The 17,667-nt window shown below is 39.0% G+C and overlaps 1 protein-coding gene across 1 annotated transcript in view; it reads left to right on the plus strand.

The window, feature by feature from the left end:
- JMY (junction mediating and regulatory protein, p53 cofactor) overlaps positions 1-17,667 on the plus strand; it is a 75,398-nt gene that overhangs the window by 23,897 nt on the left and 33,834 nt on the right. Inside the window, exons 3-4 of the mRNA XM_063320803.1 lie at positions 13,349-13,499; positions 15,723-15,892. Coding sequence (XP_063176873.1) covers positions 13,349-13,499; positions 15,723-15,892 — 321 coding nt within the window. The remainder of the gene's footprint in view (positions 1-13,348; positions 13,500-15,722; positions 15,893-17,667) is intronic.

The raw sequence follows: 17,667 nt of genomic DNA on the forward strand, positions 1-17,667 counted from the left end.
TTTAATAAATATTTTAATCAGTTTCACTTTGTCAGTTTTCAGAATGAATTTAGGAGGAAATTAGGTGTGTTTATTGTCGTCTTTTTGGAGCAAAATTGGAAAGATTGGAAGATATATCATCTGGGTGTTAAATTTCTGATGTTGTGAAACTTTTAGCAAAAGCAAAGCCTACAGGAGGGAAGGGAGAAACAAACACAAAATTGTGTCTGCTTGGTGGAGGCTTATTAAAGTAGGATAGCTGTATTCTCTGCAGATTCTTCAGGCAAAAAAACAACACCAAGACAACCCAAAACAAAGGTTCATAGCAAAGCTTGAAAATGCAGATTAGTGTTGTCCATGATAGAAGTGGGGGGTTTGTTTGGTTGGTTGAGTTTTTATGGTTTTTAGCTTTATATCATGCTAGTTTTTCAGTTGTATTTTTCCTCATCTAGTGCCCCATTAGAGGATGGATTGTTCAGTGTGGTGGAGGACTAGAAAGATACCTGTGCTCTGGTGCCTTTGATTTCAGATAGCTAAATGTTAATTTTGTCAGATCCCCATATATAGTGCAGTTGTCTTCTGAAAGTATGGACCAGTTAGCGTTGATATTTGGCTATAGAACTTACTGACAGGTTCATGTGATGAAGCTCTAAGCCTTTTAAGACCAAGATATAAAACGTTCTTTGATACAGGGTACCAAATCTGGTTATTTAAAAACAAAATAAAAAGAATTCAAAAGAATACGTTCATGGTTATAACCCAATAACCCCAAGTCTTTTACGTATGTACAGTTGTGTTCACCAGTCTTCACAGAGAGGAGTCTACCTTGCTACTTTGAATTGTTGTGGTCTTATAGCTGTGGACAGTACTTCACAGTCATGTGGAGTAGGTGCTGTTTCATCAAACCCCAGGTGAAATCACTGGGAGGCTTTCTTTTTCATGCATTCTTTTTTCACTTTTTTTAATGTGCTTGGGGTTAGACAAAAGATAAAATGTAAGATAAATTGTTTCATAACCTACATGCAGATGCCAGCAAAACTGACATGAGCATTCTTGAAGGTCTGAGTTGGACTGGATTGTTGCTTAACTGAGAACTGATAGTATCTTGATACAGGCGAGAGTCTACAGTCATCATTACCTCTCAATTCATCTCCAGGAAATGAGAACATAAAATGTAATTATGTATTTAAAAGCACTGTTAGTTTCATTGCATACATATTCATTATTTTCACAGACATGTTAATTCACTTAAACGTAAGGGGAGATTTTAAGGTCTAATGTTGAAGTCTATCACTGGAAATAAGAGATTAGAACAGCATGTATGTTGGTAATTCATCAGATTCAGGGTTTTTTAAATTGTAGAATGCTTTATTAGTCTATGTTGTGCCTCCCTTTCAAGCTCCTTTAAGGAGGTACTCATATAGTTGAAAATATAACTGTCTCAACCAAACGCAGATTTATTTGTTGGTTTAATACTTCATGGTGAATTGCAGTAGTGAACCTTATAACTAACTTGACTTTGATTTGTGTAAAATGTAATACTTAAAAATAAATTATGTTGCGTTGAACATTTTAACTTTTGGTTTAAAAAAAAGTATTTTCACAAAGTACAAAACAGGTTCAAAGAAGGTAAGTTTAATGATGAGGATAGCAAAATAGAACTACTTAAATACTTAGAATACTTTAAGAAAAAAAATCTCACAGTCAATTGAAGATATTTTGGGGAAGGGTGTGTATATCACAGAATCATAGAATGGTTTGGGTTAGAAGGGACCTTAGAGATCATCTAGTTCCACCCCCAATGCCATGGGCAGGGACACCTCCCACTAGACCAGGCTGCTCAAAGCCCCATCCAGCCTGGCCTTGAACACTTCCAGGGATGGGGCATCCACAGCTTCTCTGGACAACCTGTCCCAGTGCCTCTCCACCCTCACAGTGAAGAATTTCTTCCTAATATCCAATCTAAATTTGCCCTTTTTCAGTTTAAAACTGTTACTCCTTGTCCTATTGCTTCACTCCCTGATAAAGAGTCCCTCCCCATCTTTCCTGTAGGCCCCCTTTAGGTACTGTAAGGCTGCTATAAGTCTCCCCAGAGCCTCCTCTTCTCCAGGCTGAACAACCCCAACTCTGTCAGCCTGTCCTCATAGCAGAGGTGCTCCAGCCCTCTGATCATCTTCGTGGCCCTCTGTCAGACCCGTTTCAACAGGTCCATGTCCTTCTTGTGCTGAGGACTCCAGAGCTGGACGCAGCACTCCAGGTGGGGTCTCACCAGAGCAGAGTAGAGGGGGAGAATCCCCTCCCTCGACCTGCTGGCCATACTTCTTTTGATGCAGCCCAGGATGCGGTTGTCTTTCTGAGCTGCAAGCTTACATTGCTGGCTCATGTTGAGTTTCTCATTCAGCAGCACTCCCAAGTCCTTCTCCTCAGGGCTGCTCCCAAGCCATTCTCCGCCCAACCTGTGTTTGTGCCTGGGATTGCCATGACCCAGGTGCAGGACCTTGCACTTGGCCTGGTTGGACTTTGAGGTTCGCAGGGGCCAATCTGTCAAGCCTGTCAAGATCCCTCTGGATGGCATCCCTTCCCTCCAGTGTGTCAGCCACACCACATGGCTTGCTGTCATCAGCGAACTTGCTGAGGGTGCACTCAATCCCACTGTCCATGTCTTCGAGAAAGATGTTAAACAGCACTGGTCCCAGTACTGACCCATGAGGAATGCCACTTGTCACTGCTTTCCACTTGGACATTGAGCCATTGACCTCAAATCCATGCCTTTCCAATTTATAGACCAGGATATTATGCGGGACAGTGTCATATGCTTTGTGTAAGTCCAGGTAGATGACGTCGGTTGCTCTCCCCTTAGCTACCAAAGCTGTGGCAACATCATAGAAGGCTACCAGATTTGTCAGGCATGACTTGCCCTTGGTGAAGCCATGTTGGCTGTCACCAGTCACCTCCTTATTTTCTATGTGCCTTAGCAGAGATTCCATGATCTTGCTGGGCACAGAGGTGAAACTGACCGGTCTGGAGTTCCCTGGGTCTTCCTCTTTTCCATTTTTGAAAATGGGGGTTATGTTTCCGCTTTTCCAGTCAGCAGGAACTTCACCAGACTGCCACGACTTTTCAAATATAATGGAAAGCAGCTTAACAACTTCAACCGCCAGTTCCCTCAGGACCCATGGATGAGTTTTATCAGGTCCCATGGACTTGTGTACCTTCAGGTTCCTCAGATGGTCTTGAACCTGATCTTCCCCTGCAGTGGATGGTTCTTCATTCTCATAGCCCCTGTTTTTGCCTTCTGCAACTTGGCTGGTGTGGTTGGAGCCATTGCCAGTGAAGACCAAGGTGAAAAAGTCATTCAGTACCTCAGCCTTTTCCATATCCTGAGTGACCAGGTCTCCTGTTTCCTTCCAGAGAGGGCCCACATCTTCCCTAGTCTTCCCTTTATCCTTGACATACTTACAGAAGTTTTCCGTGTTATCCTTGATGTCCCTAGCCAGATTTAATTCTATCTGGCCTTAATATCAATGCTTCATGCTATTAATTTGTGGTGTTGTTCCCATGTATCAAATGGGTGAGTTCTGTATTACTAAATCTATGTTTTTGTTATTGGCTCTTAAATAACTGATGTCTTAGTGAGCTGGTGTTTGAACTGTGCATTATTTTTTTTTTGTCTCGTAATATTTTTGAGTGCATGGTGGTCTTGCAGTGAAAAACATGAATATAAAGCTACACAAGCCACATCGGAGGACACTAAAGCAGCACTGATTAAAATGTATAATTACTTGGATGGCAATCAACTCAATTTCATTCTTCTTAGTTTGCAAACCACACCCTCCAGTAGTTACAGAATAGTGACTTGCTGCCAACAAGTTGATGAAAAATGTCTGATAAAAACAGCAGTACTTGGTGGAGGGACTGAAACACTTCAAAGAATTTTTAAGTCCCTTTTAGTATATATGTAGTTGAAGATAAATACTCACATAACCGGAAATCATAGCCAAATAAACTTGGCTTTTAAAAAACCTGTAGAGTAGGGAAGAAACAGTAATCTAAGTTTAGGCAAAATGGCTGGATTTGCAAATGAGGTTGTACACTTTGTTGAAAATACGGCTTTCTTGTTTGAGAAACTGGTGTAATATGCTGAATTATGCTGTGATAGTCTTTATAGTCTCTATTTCAGAAGGGTTGTATGCCAGTTTCTGTTTACTTTCTGAACTACAAATCCTCTAGATTTATTATATGAACTCATAGCAAAATATTTTGCTGACTTAAAATCAGGGTTTTATGGGCTTTCTGAAAAAATAATGCTCTGAACAGGTGATCTGATGGAAAGCAAGCTGGTGGTCTGAATAAGTGAGAAAACTGAACTCTTAAAAAGAGGTTGCTGACGACAGAACCATGGCGTGTATCTGGTCACTTAAATCTGCTTGTCTGCAAGGTGAACAGAGCACAAAACTGCCCCGGATGGTCAACTGTAGAACTGCTTAGTAAGACTTGTAGAAAAATCTGATTATGTTTGAATGCCAAAAGGTAGGTTTGGGTGTGCTTTTTTAATTTTAATTTTTTTTAAAGTTCCCTTATAAAAGGCTATGCTGGATAATAAAATGGTAGGTGAAATTGTCAATAAAAAGTAATGCCTGTGCAGAAGGATGATGACAACCTCCAAAAGTGTACGTGCACATTTGTATGCACTTAATTAACTATTACTCCTGAGGGAAAAGGTATGAGAATTATCTTGAGCAATTTTCTGAAGATAGCTTGCCATTCAGCATTTTGAAAGAGGAAAGAAAGGTTTTGAATTATTACGGACTTCCCCCCCCTCCACCCCAATGAAACAGAAAACAACATCAAACCTTTGTATATATCCACAGTATACTTGGATCTTAAATCCTGCTGGTTTAGTTTCTCCCTCTCAAAAACATACCGTAGGATCAGAATAGTTACAGGATGGCAGTGAAGATATTAAGGGTATTTCCCTGCAAACAGCCTCAGAGCAGGGACAGAGTAAATGAACCAGATTACTTTAGTTTGGAAAGCATGTGACTGATGTAAGATAAGAAGGAGATCTATAAATCATTGATGATATGGGGGAGAAAATATTGAATTATTTCTTTCAGTCTTTCTCATGCTAAAAAAAAAAATAGCAGCCCCTCAATGTACTCATGGTGCTTTAAAACAGCCTTCAAATAAAGGAAAAAGAATGAAACTCTTATTAAATGCACCTTACATGCTCTGTGGCAATAATTTCCAAATTTTAACTATGGACAGGAAGTGTATATGCGTTACAGGAAGAGACAGACCGATCAGTGGCTATTAACAACGATTCAGATTAGCCATCGGCTCAGGAAGCCTCTAAGCTGTTTAGTAACAGAGGTTGGGAGTTATCAATGTATCCATACCTTGTGTTTTAATTTTTTTTTTCTCCAAGTGCTAGTAATAATTCCTTTTGGAGGCAAAGGCCAGGACAGCCTTAGATCTGACCTAAGATTAGATTATGAGGGGAAGTGGTGTGGAAAGATGCATCATCAGAATGTCCATTCAAAAAGGCATCTTGGTGAAACTCTGGAAGGATGTTAAACATGCAGAAAATACTAAATTGTGTGTCCCTGCAAGGAATAAAGGAGTGAAAGCTGGATGTGTATGATTTTCTATTTTGCAGTGTTGGAGACAGGGAAGGAGGAAGAAAGAAGGAAGATACTTCGATGTAATGTTATGTAGGCTGGGAAGGGGGCTTAAGGTCTTCAAAGGCAGGATAACTAGATCATGAGGGTGTGATTTTGCAAGTCCATGTTTACCTAAATCTGTAGATAGATTGAAATCAAACAGGTGTTTTGTTTTTTTTTTTTTTTCAGTAGTGGTCTGAAAAAAAACCAATTTTTATAAGCTTTCATGATATTTGCTGACTTTATACTGGGTCTTGTAGGGCTTTATTTGCAGTTGTTACAGTTATTATCAGTATCCCTATTCATGGGTATTTATATGTGTTTAAGCTGATCTCTTGTCTAATACTTGTGACATTATTATTTTCCCTTTTTCTATATATAAAAATTGTCAGCTATATTTTGATTAATTCTTCATGTTCGTGCTTAACATTTTGTCTATTTTATATATTAAGGTATTTTTAACTGAAGATTTAAAAATCTGTCCAATCCTTTTGGTCCACAAACAGAATCTATAACATCCAGAAACATTTACGCCCACTTGCTTTAACAGTTTAGCTCACTTGTTTAAACAAAGTTTTCATATAACTAGTAGACTATGTCTTATTTAAAATATATATATTCTTCTAAAAAGAAAACTTTCTTTTTGAAGGTGAACTCTTTTTTAGAATCAGAGTACAGTCAATGAAGTGGAAATCTAGATGAAGGGTTTGTGCTATACACGTGAATAAATAAGGAAGGCATAACTTAAAATGTACAATTTAGCCTTAATTGTGTCAATTGCCAATATAAAATACTTTAACTTAGCGGATTTAATGCTCCGTTATATACACTCTTATGTGTCCGTGGGGAAAAAAACAGTTGAATAATCACAGTCATTTCTCTTACTCTTGCTATAACCTTAATCTTCTATGATTTTTCTCCTCTGAATACTTCCTAATTTTTCAGCATTCTCCATAGTTTTGAAAAAACATTCCCCACTGCACTTTACAGTACAGTAACTTTATTTACTCTTCTTTCTGTATGTCCCATCACTTTGCTTGCTTTTATCTTACTTCCCTTACAGTCTTTATTGAACTGCATATGTTGTTCGCCTATATCTTGATGAAGATAATCAAAACCTCTGTAGTTTGTATTGCTAATCCCAGGCTCCAGATATTTTAAGGATGCTAGTCCATCCAATCTAAGTTAGTTTGCATGTATTAACAATAATTTGTTTTACTTCAGAAACATATCCATACAGAGTAGAAATGTGTTCTTTTATCTTCCATTACTCTGAAGCAATAGCTGATGGAAATAGATGTTTACATGATGTGTTGAAGTTAAGTTTCTGCTATTTCTTCTTCTTCTTGTGTGCTTTCTGACAACCACTTTTGTGAAAGTGTCATAATTTTCTTAGTTTCAAAGCATTATCTGAAGTAAAGCTTGAAAAACATGAAAGTCTTCAAAAGTGAGTTTCATCATCAGGAAAAGGGGAAAAAAAAAATCTTAGCCAATTTTACCATGAGGCTTGGGCTCTTCTCCAAGAGGTTCTTCTCCATGTGTTTTAGGAAGAGTAGCTGGAATAGTCTTTTTGAGAAAATGATTACTAGGAAAGAAACTGTAAATTTGGCTATGTTGATCCAGTGGTAAGATAAGAGGTTTTTCTGTTAGATCACACTTTCTCCAGAACTTTGAGTCCAAATGAGGAACTTCCAGACCAAAAAGTGAGTTTGAGAAAATGTTAGGGAAATGAAAAGCCTTTTAGGTCAGAAAAAACTTCAACTATATCAGAGTTTCTTAATCTTTAACTAAAATAAATTTTTAACTAAAATAATTTTTTACTGAATCTAAAATAGATACCTATGTTTAAAAGAAGTGTCAATTAGATGACAGTACTTCTTAGTTTTTCTTTCCTCACTCTGTCCATTGCAATTCTTTTGTGCCTTCTCTTAGTCATATCTAGCATGGACAACAGTAATTTTAAAAAAAAATTTCTCTGCTTAGTCTAGAAAATGAGCTGTGCTCTTTTATGGACTATAAAACTAAAAGGTGCTGGCATCATAAAGGTGTGAAGTGAGCAAAATGAAGCATAAACCTGTTGTGCATGCATTGCAAATAGTAATGGAATGCAGAAGCACATAAGAGCTTCCATTAATTCCATAATGAGAGTTATTGTCTTGCATCAAGGTGATTAATTATTGAAGACAACATAGCAAACAAAGTCTTCGAAACTCATGAGCCTGTTCATGTTGCTGTGTAATGGTCCACATCTGTTTCCCTCTTCCTTTTTAAGTAGGATAGGATAAACAGAAAGAGGGGTCACTTCTACCATGAAGGTGCTGTAGGTAAGAAGGAAAGCTGCCATACATTCTTCATAGGCTGCAGCCTCCAGAGGCAGGTTCCCTGTCTTTCCTCCCCAGCTTTTCTCCCTATCACAGCTGTGGCCTTCCCTTAACTAAACTAACTTTTTTTTTTCTCATGGGCTTACTTTCTATTTCCTATGATAACATACAACTCCAAATAATTCCTATCTTTTATATAAATGTACCCAAATTATATTATTTAAATTGAATATTATGATTTCATATATATTTGCTGTTGTGGCACTTTACCGGTCTGGGATGTAATGCTCAGCCAGCCATTCGGCAAGGGGCGCTGTGTGTATTTTACCACTATGTCTCAGTAGTTCATCTCTGTTTTTAACTGGTGATTGTCTGTCCTGCCCTGAAAGCATCATAAGCATAAATTTCGTTAATAACTGGGAGATTATAATAACTTTCTAGGTAGGTTGCAGTTGAAACCTGATAGTTTTTCTCTCAAGTGATTGGTGCTTGTCAGTATTTACACACACAATATGGCTGTCTGGTTTTTCCATGTTTCCTCAGTCACATGGCCAAAAGTGGCTGTTTACATACCCTCTATATTTTAGTGTGTCACAGTCATTTGGTTTTAATTATAAAGAATGACAGTAATAACCTTTGGAAAGGTTGCTAGCAGTATTTTCTTTTACGCTGGTATTTTCTTTTCATAACTCCATTTTTTTGCTACACTTCTTAATGGAAAAATTGAACTGGGTGGAATGCACTGGCTGGTTGGGGGGAGATTGCTTTTCCCATGGGGAGCACTGGAGCACATTCAGATTAATGGAGGGGTTGTCAGAGGCCACAGGGTGTGTATGTCAGGCGAGCCCAGAGCAGTAAGCTTGGTCAAGAACACAGCAAGCCTGCTGGGAGAAGCAGGGAGCAGCAGACAGCTAGACCCCAGAGACTGCAACTTCCAGGATACCAAAGGAGTCTTAAAGTTTGCTGCTCAGAAAGTCATTGACCTAAAAGAAACAAAGCTTGGAAGCAAGGGCCTGTCTTCGAGGACAATGTGGACTTTGTTCTGGACTTTTGCTCTTTCTGGAGTCTCCTTCTGACAGGTCTGCTTTTCCCAAAATTAGGTCTTCTCATGAAGTGAAATATTAAAGCAACTTGATTGCTTTCCTTCTCCCTTGCATGAGAATATCTCTGGTTGCTCTAGGTAAAAGACTACCTATGTTTGTAATATGCAATGCTAAGTTCCTGGTGTGCTGCTAGGTAGTTAACTTCCCTGAATTTTCTTTGGTTCATGTGACTCCTACTGCCCAACGAATGGTCTGAGATGCCTTCTGCTGGCAGCAAGTGGCCACAGTGTGTTATCCTGAACCTTAACTAGACTGTCTAAAGACTAACGAATATATCTGCGGCTGAGGACTGTTACTCCAGGTATCAGCCCAAGAGACTGGATATTCTGATCCTTTGCAGCTCTTGCTTGTTCTTGAACTTTCTCATTCGGAATTTGTCACCTTGAACTTCAGTTGCCTCTGGCTGGCATAGGTGTTAAATGGTTGTTAGAACAAGCAGTGGACTGTGGTCCAACAGCTTGGGATGTGAAGGGAACAAGCTTTTCAGTTTATGGTTCATCCTCAGCACTTAGCTAGTCACCTTTCTTAAGGAAGCACCTGTGGCTTTTCACCTGTCAAAGACTGCTTTCCACTGGCACCTAGATTTTGTCTTCACCTGTTGATTGGATGTGTCCTTTGAAACACAGAGAGCCTCTTCCGTTGTTGTAGATTAACCCCAGTGCGTGCCTAAGCTCCAAGCAGCCACTTGCACACTCCCCCGGTGGGATGGGGGAGAGAATCAGAAGGGTGAAAAGTGAGGAAACTTGTGGGTTGAGTTAAATACAGTTTAATAGGTAGAGCAAAGCCATGCACACAAGTAAAGCAAAACAAGGAATTCATTCACTGCTTCCCATTGACAGTCAGTTGTAGCATACCAGTTGGCTGCCTTTGACTCCAGTTCGTACTGAAGTTCCGGTATATCCGGTACTGCAGCACTCAGTGGTGGTGTGACCTCATTCAGGCCGTGATAGTCTACAGTTAATCTCCAGTCTGTGTCAGACTTTTGCACTGGCCATATAGGGCTGTTAAAGGGTGAGCGAGTCTTGCTGATCACTCCTTGGGTCTCCAGCCCATGAATCAGGTTCTGCATGGGAACCAGGGAGTCTCGGTTAGCGTGATACTGTCATCAGTGCACCATGGCAGTAGCAGCTGGCACTTGCTGTTCTTTAACCTTCAGCAGTCCCACAACAGAAGGGTCATCTGAAAGGCCAGGTAAGGTAGACAGCTGTGTAATATCCTCAGTCTCTACAGCTGCTATACCAAAAGCCCACCTATACCATTTCAGGTCTTTGAAATGCTCTTTCTTGAGGTAGTCTATGCCAAGGATACACGGAGCATCTGGGCCAGTCAGAATTGGGTGCTTCTCCCATTTATTCCCAGTTAGGCTCACTTCAGCAGCCAGTACAGTCACGTCTTGAGACCTTGTCACACCACAAATAGTGACAGATTTTGCCCCTTTATGATTCAATGACAATAAGGTACAGTGTGCATCAGTGTCCACTAGGGCTCTATTGTACCAGGCCATTGAATCCACACAGTCCAATAAACTGGGTTATCCCTTTCCTCCTCCTGGTTGGAGGCAGTTCACCTCTGGTGTTGAGGACACCATCTATGATTAGCAGATGAGCTCCTAAGCAGACCAGAGAACTACTTACCATGGACTGGAATAGCCATCCTGATGGAAGAATTCTTTCTTCCATCGGCTTTACCTTGCAACTCAAGCACTCATGCTTGTAGGAGCAGAGTAGGGTTTTTATGCCATTTACTCATATCCTCTCATAGCTGCAGAGGCAAAGCCGCAGGAAGTCCCAGAGTGGGTCCTGTTTCTTTTGAATGGGTTTTGAGGAGGGTGTTTTTTCTTAATGACTGAGATGTGGGTCTGTTGAGAGGAAGAGTGGGATTCTTTCCCCTTCTCAGACAGTTTTTCAAGAAGTTCATGAAAAAATTTATCATTTTTCGTGTTTTGCTCGGCTGTTGTCTTAGTTTGCTCAGCCATTTTTTCCACGGCTGTTCCAGTGAGGAGACGAGAGAGGCTATCTTCATACTGGTGTACCCTGTCTGCTCCACCCCAAACCAGGACAGTTAAGCATGCCGCTGTTGCTGCAGCCTTAAGGCATGATGTTGTCCGTGCACAGCATGGCAGGCTTTGCTGACCTGAACCTCCTGCAGGGGCTGGAGAAGGAATCCCTGCAGAGCCTGGTGGAGGTTGCGGTGCACCGGGGATATGCTGCAATTGCTTTTAATCATGTCATTGATTCTGTGATTCTATGTTGGTCCGTTCTTGTTCATGCAACTACTTGGGGACCTCCTTCCAGACAGTAGTCACTTCTGGAGTATGCTGCTTGGTGTCTTTTAGATGTGAACGAGTATATGAACATATGCATAAAGGGGAAGTTACGCAACAGTAACTGTACCGGGTTGAACTGGTCCATCCTCATAAACATTTACAATGTCATCTTCTTCCTTGTTCCCCCAGTTTCTAAAGCTTTACAGGATGGTGACCATCTGCTTATGGCCGCATGTAAATGTGTGTACTTGTATAGGTATTGATGGCTACAGCAAAGGCTTCTTGGGTTTTCTCTGCCTTGCTGTATGAACACCCTCAGTGTGAGTGATGGCATGGCTGAAATACTTGGGATTGCAGTTAATGAAAAGGTGCTTCCTATTTTTGTTACTTGTAAATGCTTGCTTTAGGGAACAAAGATACAATTGCATTATGCTGTCATAAATCTCTTTAGTTTGCACCATGTTTGAATAATGTTTTGGCAGGCAAAGCTTTATGAAGAAATGCTATTTTGAGGCTTCTTACTCTCTTAGAAATGATGCCTAATAAGAATGTTACTCACATTATGCAGTGATCCTATGTCAATTCCAGTATCAAATTACCTCATCTTTACCAAGGATTAGAAAAGGAAGACTTTCAACTGTATTGTTTTTTGGTTTTGTTTTTTTTTTTTATCCTGCTTCTCAAAGGAACTTGCTGTTTCAGAGTTCTTCATAAATGGAAAGCATTAACATCACCAGTCATCATTCACGGTTATACACAGTTTGACATTTATTTGGTCTGTCCACTCATAAGCATTCCCTGTGGGAATCATGGTACATGTGTGCTCCATCGAATTACATGTTACAACCTGTCTAGTTAAATTATTCACTTATCGTTTGTCCACATCTTTATTTTGCCTATTGCCTTTCTGAGGGTTTTGGAAATACATGAGAGGTAGATTAAAATACCTTATTAAACTACTTCGTACATTTTTCAATAAATGAACAATTACTTAGACAACATCTATATATTTTTATTTGGAAAAAATCATCTCTCTAAGAGATGGGATAAGTCAATATGTGGAGGTAGATCCTGAACAGTCACTTAAAAACCTGTTGTTTGCAGTTCAACTACAGAGTGGAATGGCTCTTTGAGACCAGATTGAAGCTTTGTGAAATCAAGAATAATACTTGAAGCATTAGAAATTCAGGTTAAAATTTCTGGGGACAAATAAGATTATGAGCACTTTTTTTGTTTGGGGGTTTTTGTCTATATTAGTGAGGTGTCGTCTTGGCTGAGGTAAATGAAAAATATTCAAAATTAAGGCTTTGCTGTTGCGGGAGCAGGCTTAAATATTTAATTACTTAACTATGTAGTCTGTTGTCTGTAGGGAGACTACTTAATAACTTAACTTTTAAAAAAGCATGTAAAAAATTCTGGTTTGGGGACAGAAAGCTGTATTTTTATTGATTTTAAAAGAAATGCCAAATCTTTTACTGGCTTCAGATTATTGTCACTTCAAAATAAAATTGAATTCATATTGGCAATGAAAAGATATTTGAACTCCCAGTCACTAGGAAAGTATGTTTTTAAGTCCTCTATGACAAAGAAAAACTAAAAATATTGATGATTACTTACCAGTACCCGAACACATATGCTGTTTCCAGCTTCATTCTGACTCAAGACCATTAATTTACTTCAGAATGAAATATTCCAGGCTGGAAGAAAGCCTTGATGAAGCATACGTGTTATCTGAAGGCAATAAGATATTTAAGAACAAGATAGTGACAAATCAAATTTACATTTGATTTTTTTGTACTTCCAGTAAGAATAGTAATGAAACCGTGGATATACTTTTCCAACAGAAAGGAGCACTTCAGAGAGGTTTTCTTCTGTTAAATAAAAGCCATGGTGATTTGCTGGTAGTTGTCTCTCCTTTTTGTTTTTCTTTCTTTCTTAGCCACCCCGAAACTGGCTGCGTTTGACAAAATAACAACAATTAATTGTCTTGTTAATTATGGACTGATTTTTTTTCAGATCTCGATAGAGAATGACTACCTAGGCCCCAGAAGAATTGAGAGTCTGCAAAAAGAAGATGCTGATTGGCAGCGGAAAGCCCATATGGCTGTGCTTTCTATTCAAGATCTTACAGTTAAATACTTTGAAATCACAGCTAAAACACAGAAAGGTAATTATTTTCTACTGTCCTGTCCATCAAATAAAAGATCTTAAAAAATTTATATAATGTTTACCGTGTTCTGTATTGTATTGTCACTTATTTATTTTTTATCAGTCCTCCATGAGCTGGAGGATCAAATGCAATTCGTCATTCCCATTTGTTTTTTCTTCTTTGTCTATTTGAATCTTTCACTGATAAGCCTTTTCAGAACATCCTCAGAAGTGAGCAGAATAGAAATTTTAGGTAAAAGTTTCACAGCCTCTTTCTCAATGTGACTGTACTATCTGCAGTGTACATTTGCAAAGGACTTATGGAGCGTAGAGTCCCTGATGGATTCTGTCACCTGTGCTGGATATGGCAGACCACCATATTAAGTGTTTATTACCTTTCAGTTCATTTCCTGTCTCACCTGCCTTTCAGTAATCTTTTTCATAGCTCTAAGTATTAAGGAACAGCTCAGTTTAACTACTCAGTGAAAGCTGCTCTATTGTTCAGAAATCTTCATGGATACAGCCTTGGCATTTTTACGCTTGAAGAATGTGGCAGTTTTACTGAAGAGCTGGTGCAGTAAAACCAGGTCATACGACTTGCCGTATATATCTGTGCTCTCATCCTTGTACCATTTTAACTTAAATAACCAGTTTATTAGGGCAAACTCACATGAGGATGTGGTTTCATGTCACTTCTTTTAGTTTGAGTGTGGGCTCCTACTGACAGAGTTTATGTCCCACTGTTTACCCTGCCTGACTGTGGGTTCCTGTTTGTTTCTTTGCCTTGGTGATAGTGATTTGTGCAACCAGATGAATGAGCTGTACCATTGGGAGAAAATCTTTTTTAATGGGTAGGTTTCGTGTCATCTTCCTGCATGACTGCTAGATCTGCCTCAAAAGAAGCAGTCGCTGCAAAATGATTCCTTTTGGTGACAACCCAAGTTAAGGGTAACATGAAACTCCACCTTATTTCGAAAAGTGACTAAACCAGTTCAGGCATGTTGGAATGAATTTAATTAGAGGAAATTTTAAATGTATCATATCAGTTTGGTTCCTTTTCTAGTATGGCAAAAGCAGCAAATAAAATACCCTGTTAGTTGATAAAGAACATATATTTACAGTTACTTTTGTTCACATGCTTTTTTTATGTATAGCAGTCAGGATTGTGGGAAAAACACTGGGAAATTAAATGCCTGGAGACAGTTTACAACCCTAGACTTTTGTTGTGCAGGTTGCTTGCCTGTTTTGTTATGTTTTGGGCTTTTTTTGGCCTCCTGTTGATCACAGGGTGGTCTTATATAGCAAAATGCTAACAGATGGCAGAGGAAAAAGACGTGAGAATATAAAGGTATTTTTTACTACCTAACCACAGCATGTAATGTCTTCTGGCACCTGGGGGCTGAACGCTGCCCCTTTGATTGTGTTGCTCGCATGGCTTTTGCTTTGCAAAGCTGAGTGCAGTATCATGTGATTGTTCTATGTATTAGGAATAGTGAAAATCTCATGTATGTCGGCCCAGATGTTGTCTGGGGCTCTAGAATAGAAAATCTGAATCAGGCAAGGGACTCCTGCTACTCTGAAGTCTTCCTGAAAAGATTCTCATTTGTCTCTCCATATTAAGCTCAGATTATAATTTGTTTAGTTAATTTGAATTAATTTTGTGAGGCAGCCTGCATTTTGAGTTAAAAGATAGATGTTATTTAAATTTAATTCACTATTCTTACAGAATTGCACTTGAGGTCAAGCTGAAATTTTTGGTTTAAATTGTAATTTTTTTTTTCACTCTGCAGATGTCTTTAAACTGATTACTGCACTATAGAAGTTATTAAGGGAAAATGGAGGCATTAGTAGCTAATAATTGGTGCTTTCAGAAATGGGGAAAACTTGGGATGCAGTTTAAGACCACACGGTAGCGTTAATGAGATATTTTTGTTAAATCAAGAATTCTGAACCAGTGGTTCAAGTGTTCATGTACTGTATATTCAGAATGGTCCCTCTGTGGATAATAACAATTGGAATTATAATGAGAAAATGATCAACAAATAGCTAATTGCATATTTACTGAATCCTAAGAGTACTTACATCCTGGATTTGAATGTTAGTACTTCGTAGAGTGACTACTCCCTGCTAAGAGAACTTTGTATGTTTTTGCTTACAAATGTCTGCCTTGTCTCTGCTGTGGAATCACTAGTGGTCTGAAAAGTAGACTGGTAAGCTGTCTGCTTTTTCTTCCCTTCTATAGCTGTGTACGATCGAATGCGAGCAGACCAGAAAAAATTTGGTAAGGCAGCATGGGCAGCAGCAGTGGAACGTATGGAAAAACTTCAGTATGCAGTTTCTAAGGAGACTTTGCAGTTGATGCGTGCTAAAGAAATCTGTTTGGAGCAGAAGAAACATGCGCTGAAAGAGGAGGTAATTTTTCATACTGATACATAGGAAAATAAAACATGCATACAACCCCCAAACCTTAAAGAGTGTTGATGTGCTTTAAAAGAAAACAAACCAAAACACAAAAACCTCCCAGACTTGAAAGTCATTATTTTTCAGCTTTTAGTAATAAACGTCTATATTTAAACTTTTACTACACTCTACCATGTTAGACAAATGGAGTTGCAATGTATGTGTCGTGGTTTTTTCTGCCACTTACTTATGTTTTTCGTTCACTTTTTCCTGGTTAGTCAACCAAGAAGACAGTCTTTACTGTTAATGTTTACAGCTATCCAATGAGATGAATAAAATTAAGAGAAGGGGTAGGACAAAAGCCTGCTGCTATGTAATCTCCACACTTGACCTCTCAGAGGTGTGACCACTTTTTCAGAATAGTTCTGACATTCCAGATGAAAGGTATCTGAACATTAGTAAATATATGAATGACTAGCCTGTTTTACTGCACAGTTTTTATCTGTGCTTATCCTGTTAAGACAGTTGTCCAGAGGGGGTTGTGGTAGCTACAGCTTTCCTGAGGAAGAGTGCATGCATTAAACTCTTTAAATGTCTTAGCAGAAATGTCCCACTTTTATTTGGTTTTATGACACTTTCTCAAAAGCAAAAATGCTATAAATCCTCTTTTAAATTTTTTTATCATATGGGTATTCAGTACGAAGAACTTTCTGTCATACTGATGTTAATTTGCATTCTATCCAATTGGTTGCTTGTTTTTAGAGCACTTTTGAAATGTTTCAGGAAAATTTGACTAAAGCTGTTATGAAAAGGTTATCCAGAGAACTCACGACTTGAACACTGTATAGATTGGTACGTTTGTAAGCCTGATAGACCATGTGCCTATTTTAGGAGCTTCTGTGCAAGACAGCTTGATCTGCAAGGAAGAGAGTGTACATGCAAGACCCAGAGCACAAAAATAAAGTTTGCTCCATTTCAACACTCTTTATATTTAGAAAACCAAGAGTTGTCTGGAAATGTGGGTTTATCAGGCTATTGCAATCCTTAGCTAAGAGTTGATGAGAGAATCCAGCAGTACTAATTGGAAATATATTGAATATGCTCACATATTTAGAGCAGCCACGCATCATCTCTTCCCTAGCACATCTTATTTTTCTCGCACTGGAGACCTTCCATGAATTTTGTTGAATGAGATCTCAATCTGGTAAATGAGTTTTGATGTGCAAAAGCGTTAGGGGCTGCATAGGAAAAGGAGAGATTCGTTGCACTATACAGGGGGTTGAAGGACTCCAAACTGAGAGTTTGGGGCTTTTGGGGAGGGAGAAATGAGGAACATCTGATGGGTGTGCATGGGCTTAGTGCTTTGGGCTGGTGTATTACAAAGTACAGAGAGCTCTGGGTCAAAACATGGTAATGGGGAGGTATGAGAACCAGCTTCCGTTCTGAAATATCTCTTCTTGCTTTGAGAATGTAAAAGCCCTAAGTATGCAAAGTTGGATGTGACAAAAGTGAGTGGGAATCTCATATTTGAAAAGGGTTGCAGTCTTATCATAAGGAAAATATTTGGTGATTACATTAGTTGGTGTATTTGGAAGAGATGACAGTAGAAGAAGAAAACGACAATAAAAAAATGAAAAGGTGATACATTTTCTCCTTTAAGCTTAAGTGAAGGCCTTGCTGCTGTGCTTGGATATATAAATTTACTCTGAGTAGGAAAAGGAGACACAGGGGAAATACTTGTACTTGTTTCTCTTGCTCTTAATTCCCTCTTCTCCAAATCTAAACCA

This window comes from Chroicocephalus ridibundus, chromosome Z, assembly GCF_963924245.1.
Source record: "Chroicocephalus ridibundus chromosome Z, bChrRid1.1, whole genome shotgun sequence".
NCBI lineage: Eukaryota > Metazoa > Chordata > Aves > Charadriiformes > Laridae > Chroicocephalus > Chroicocephalus ridibundus.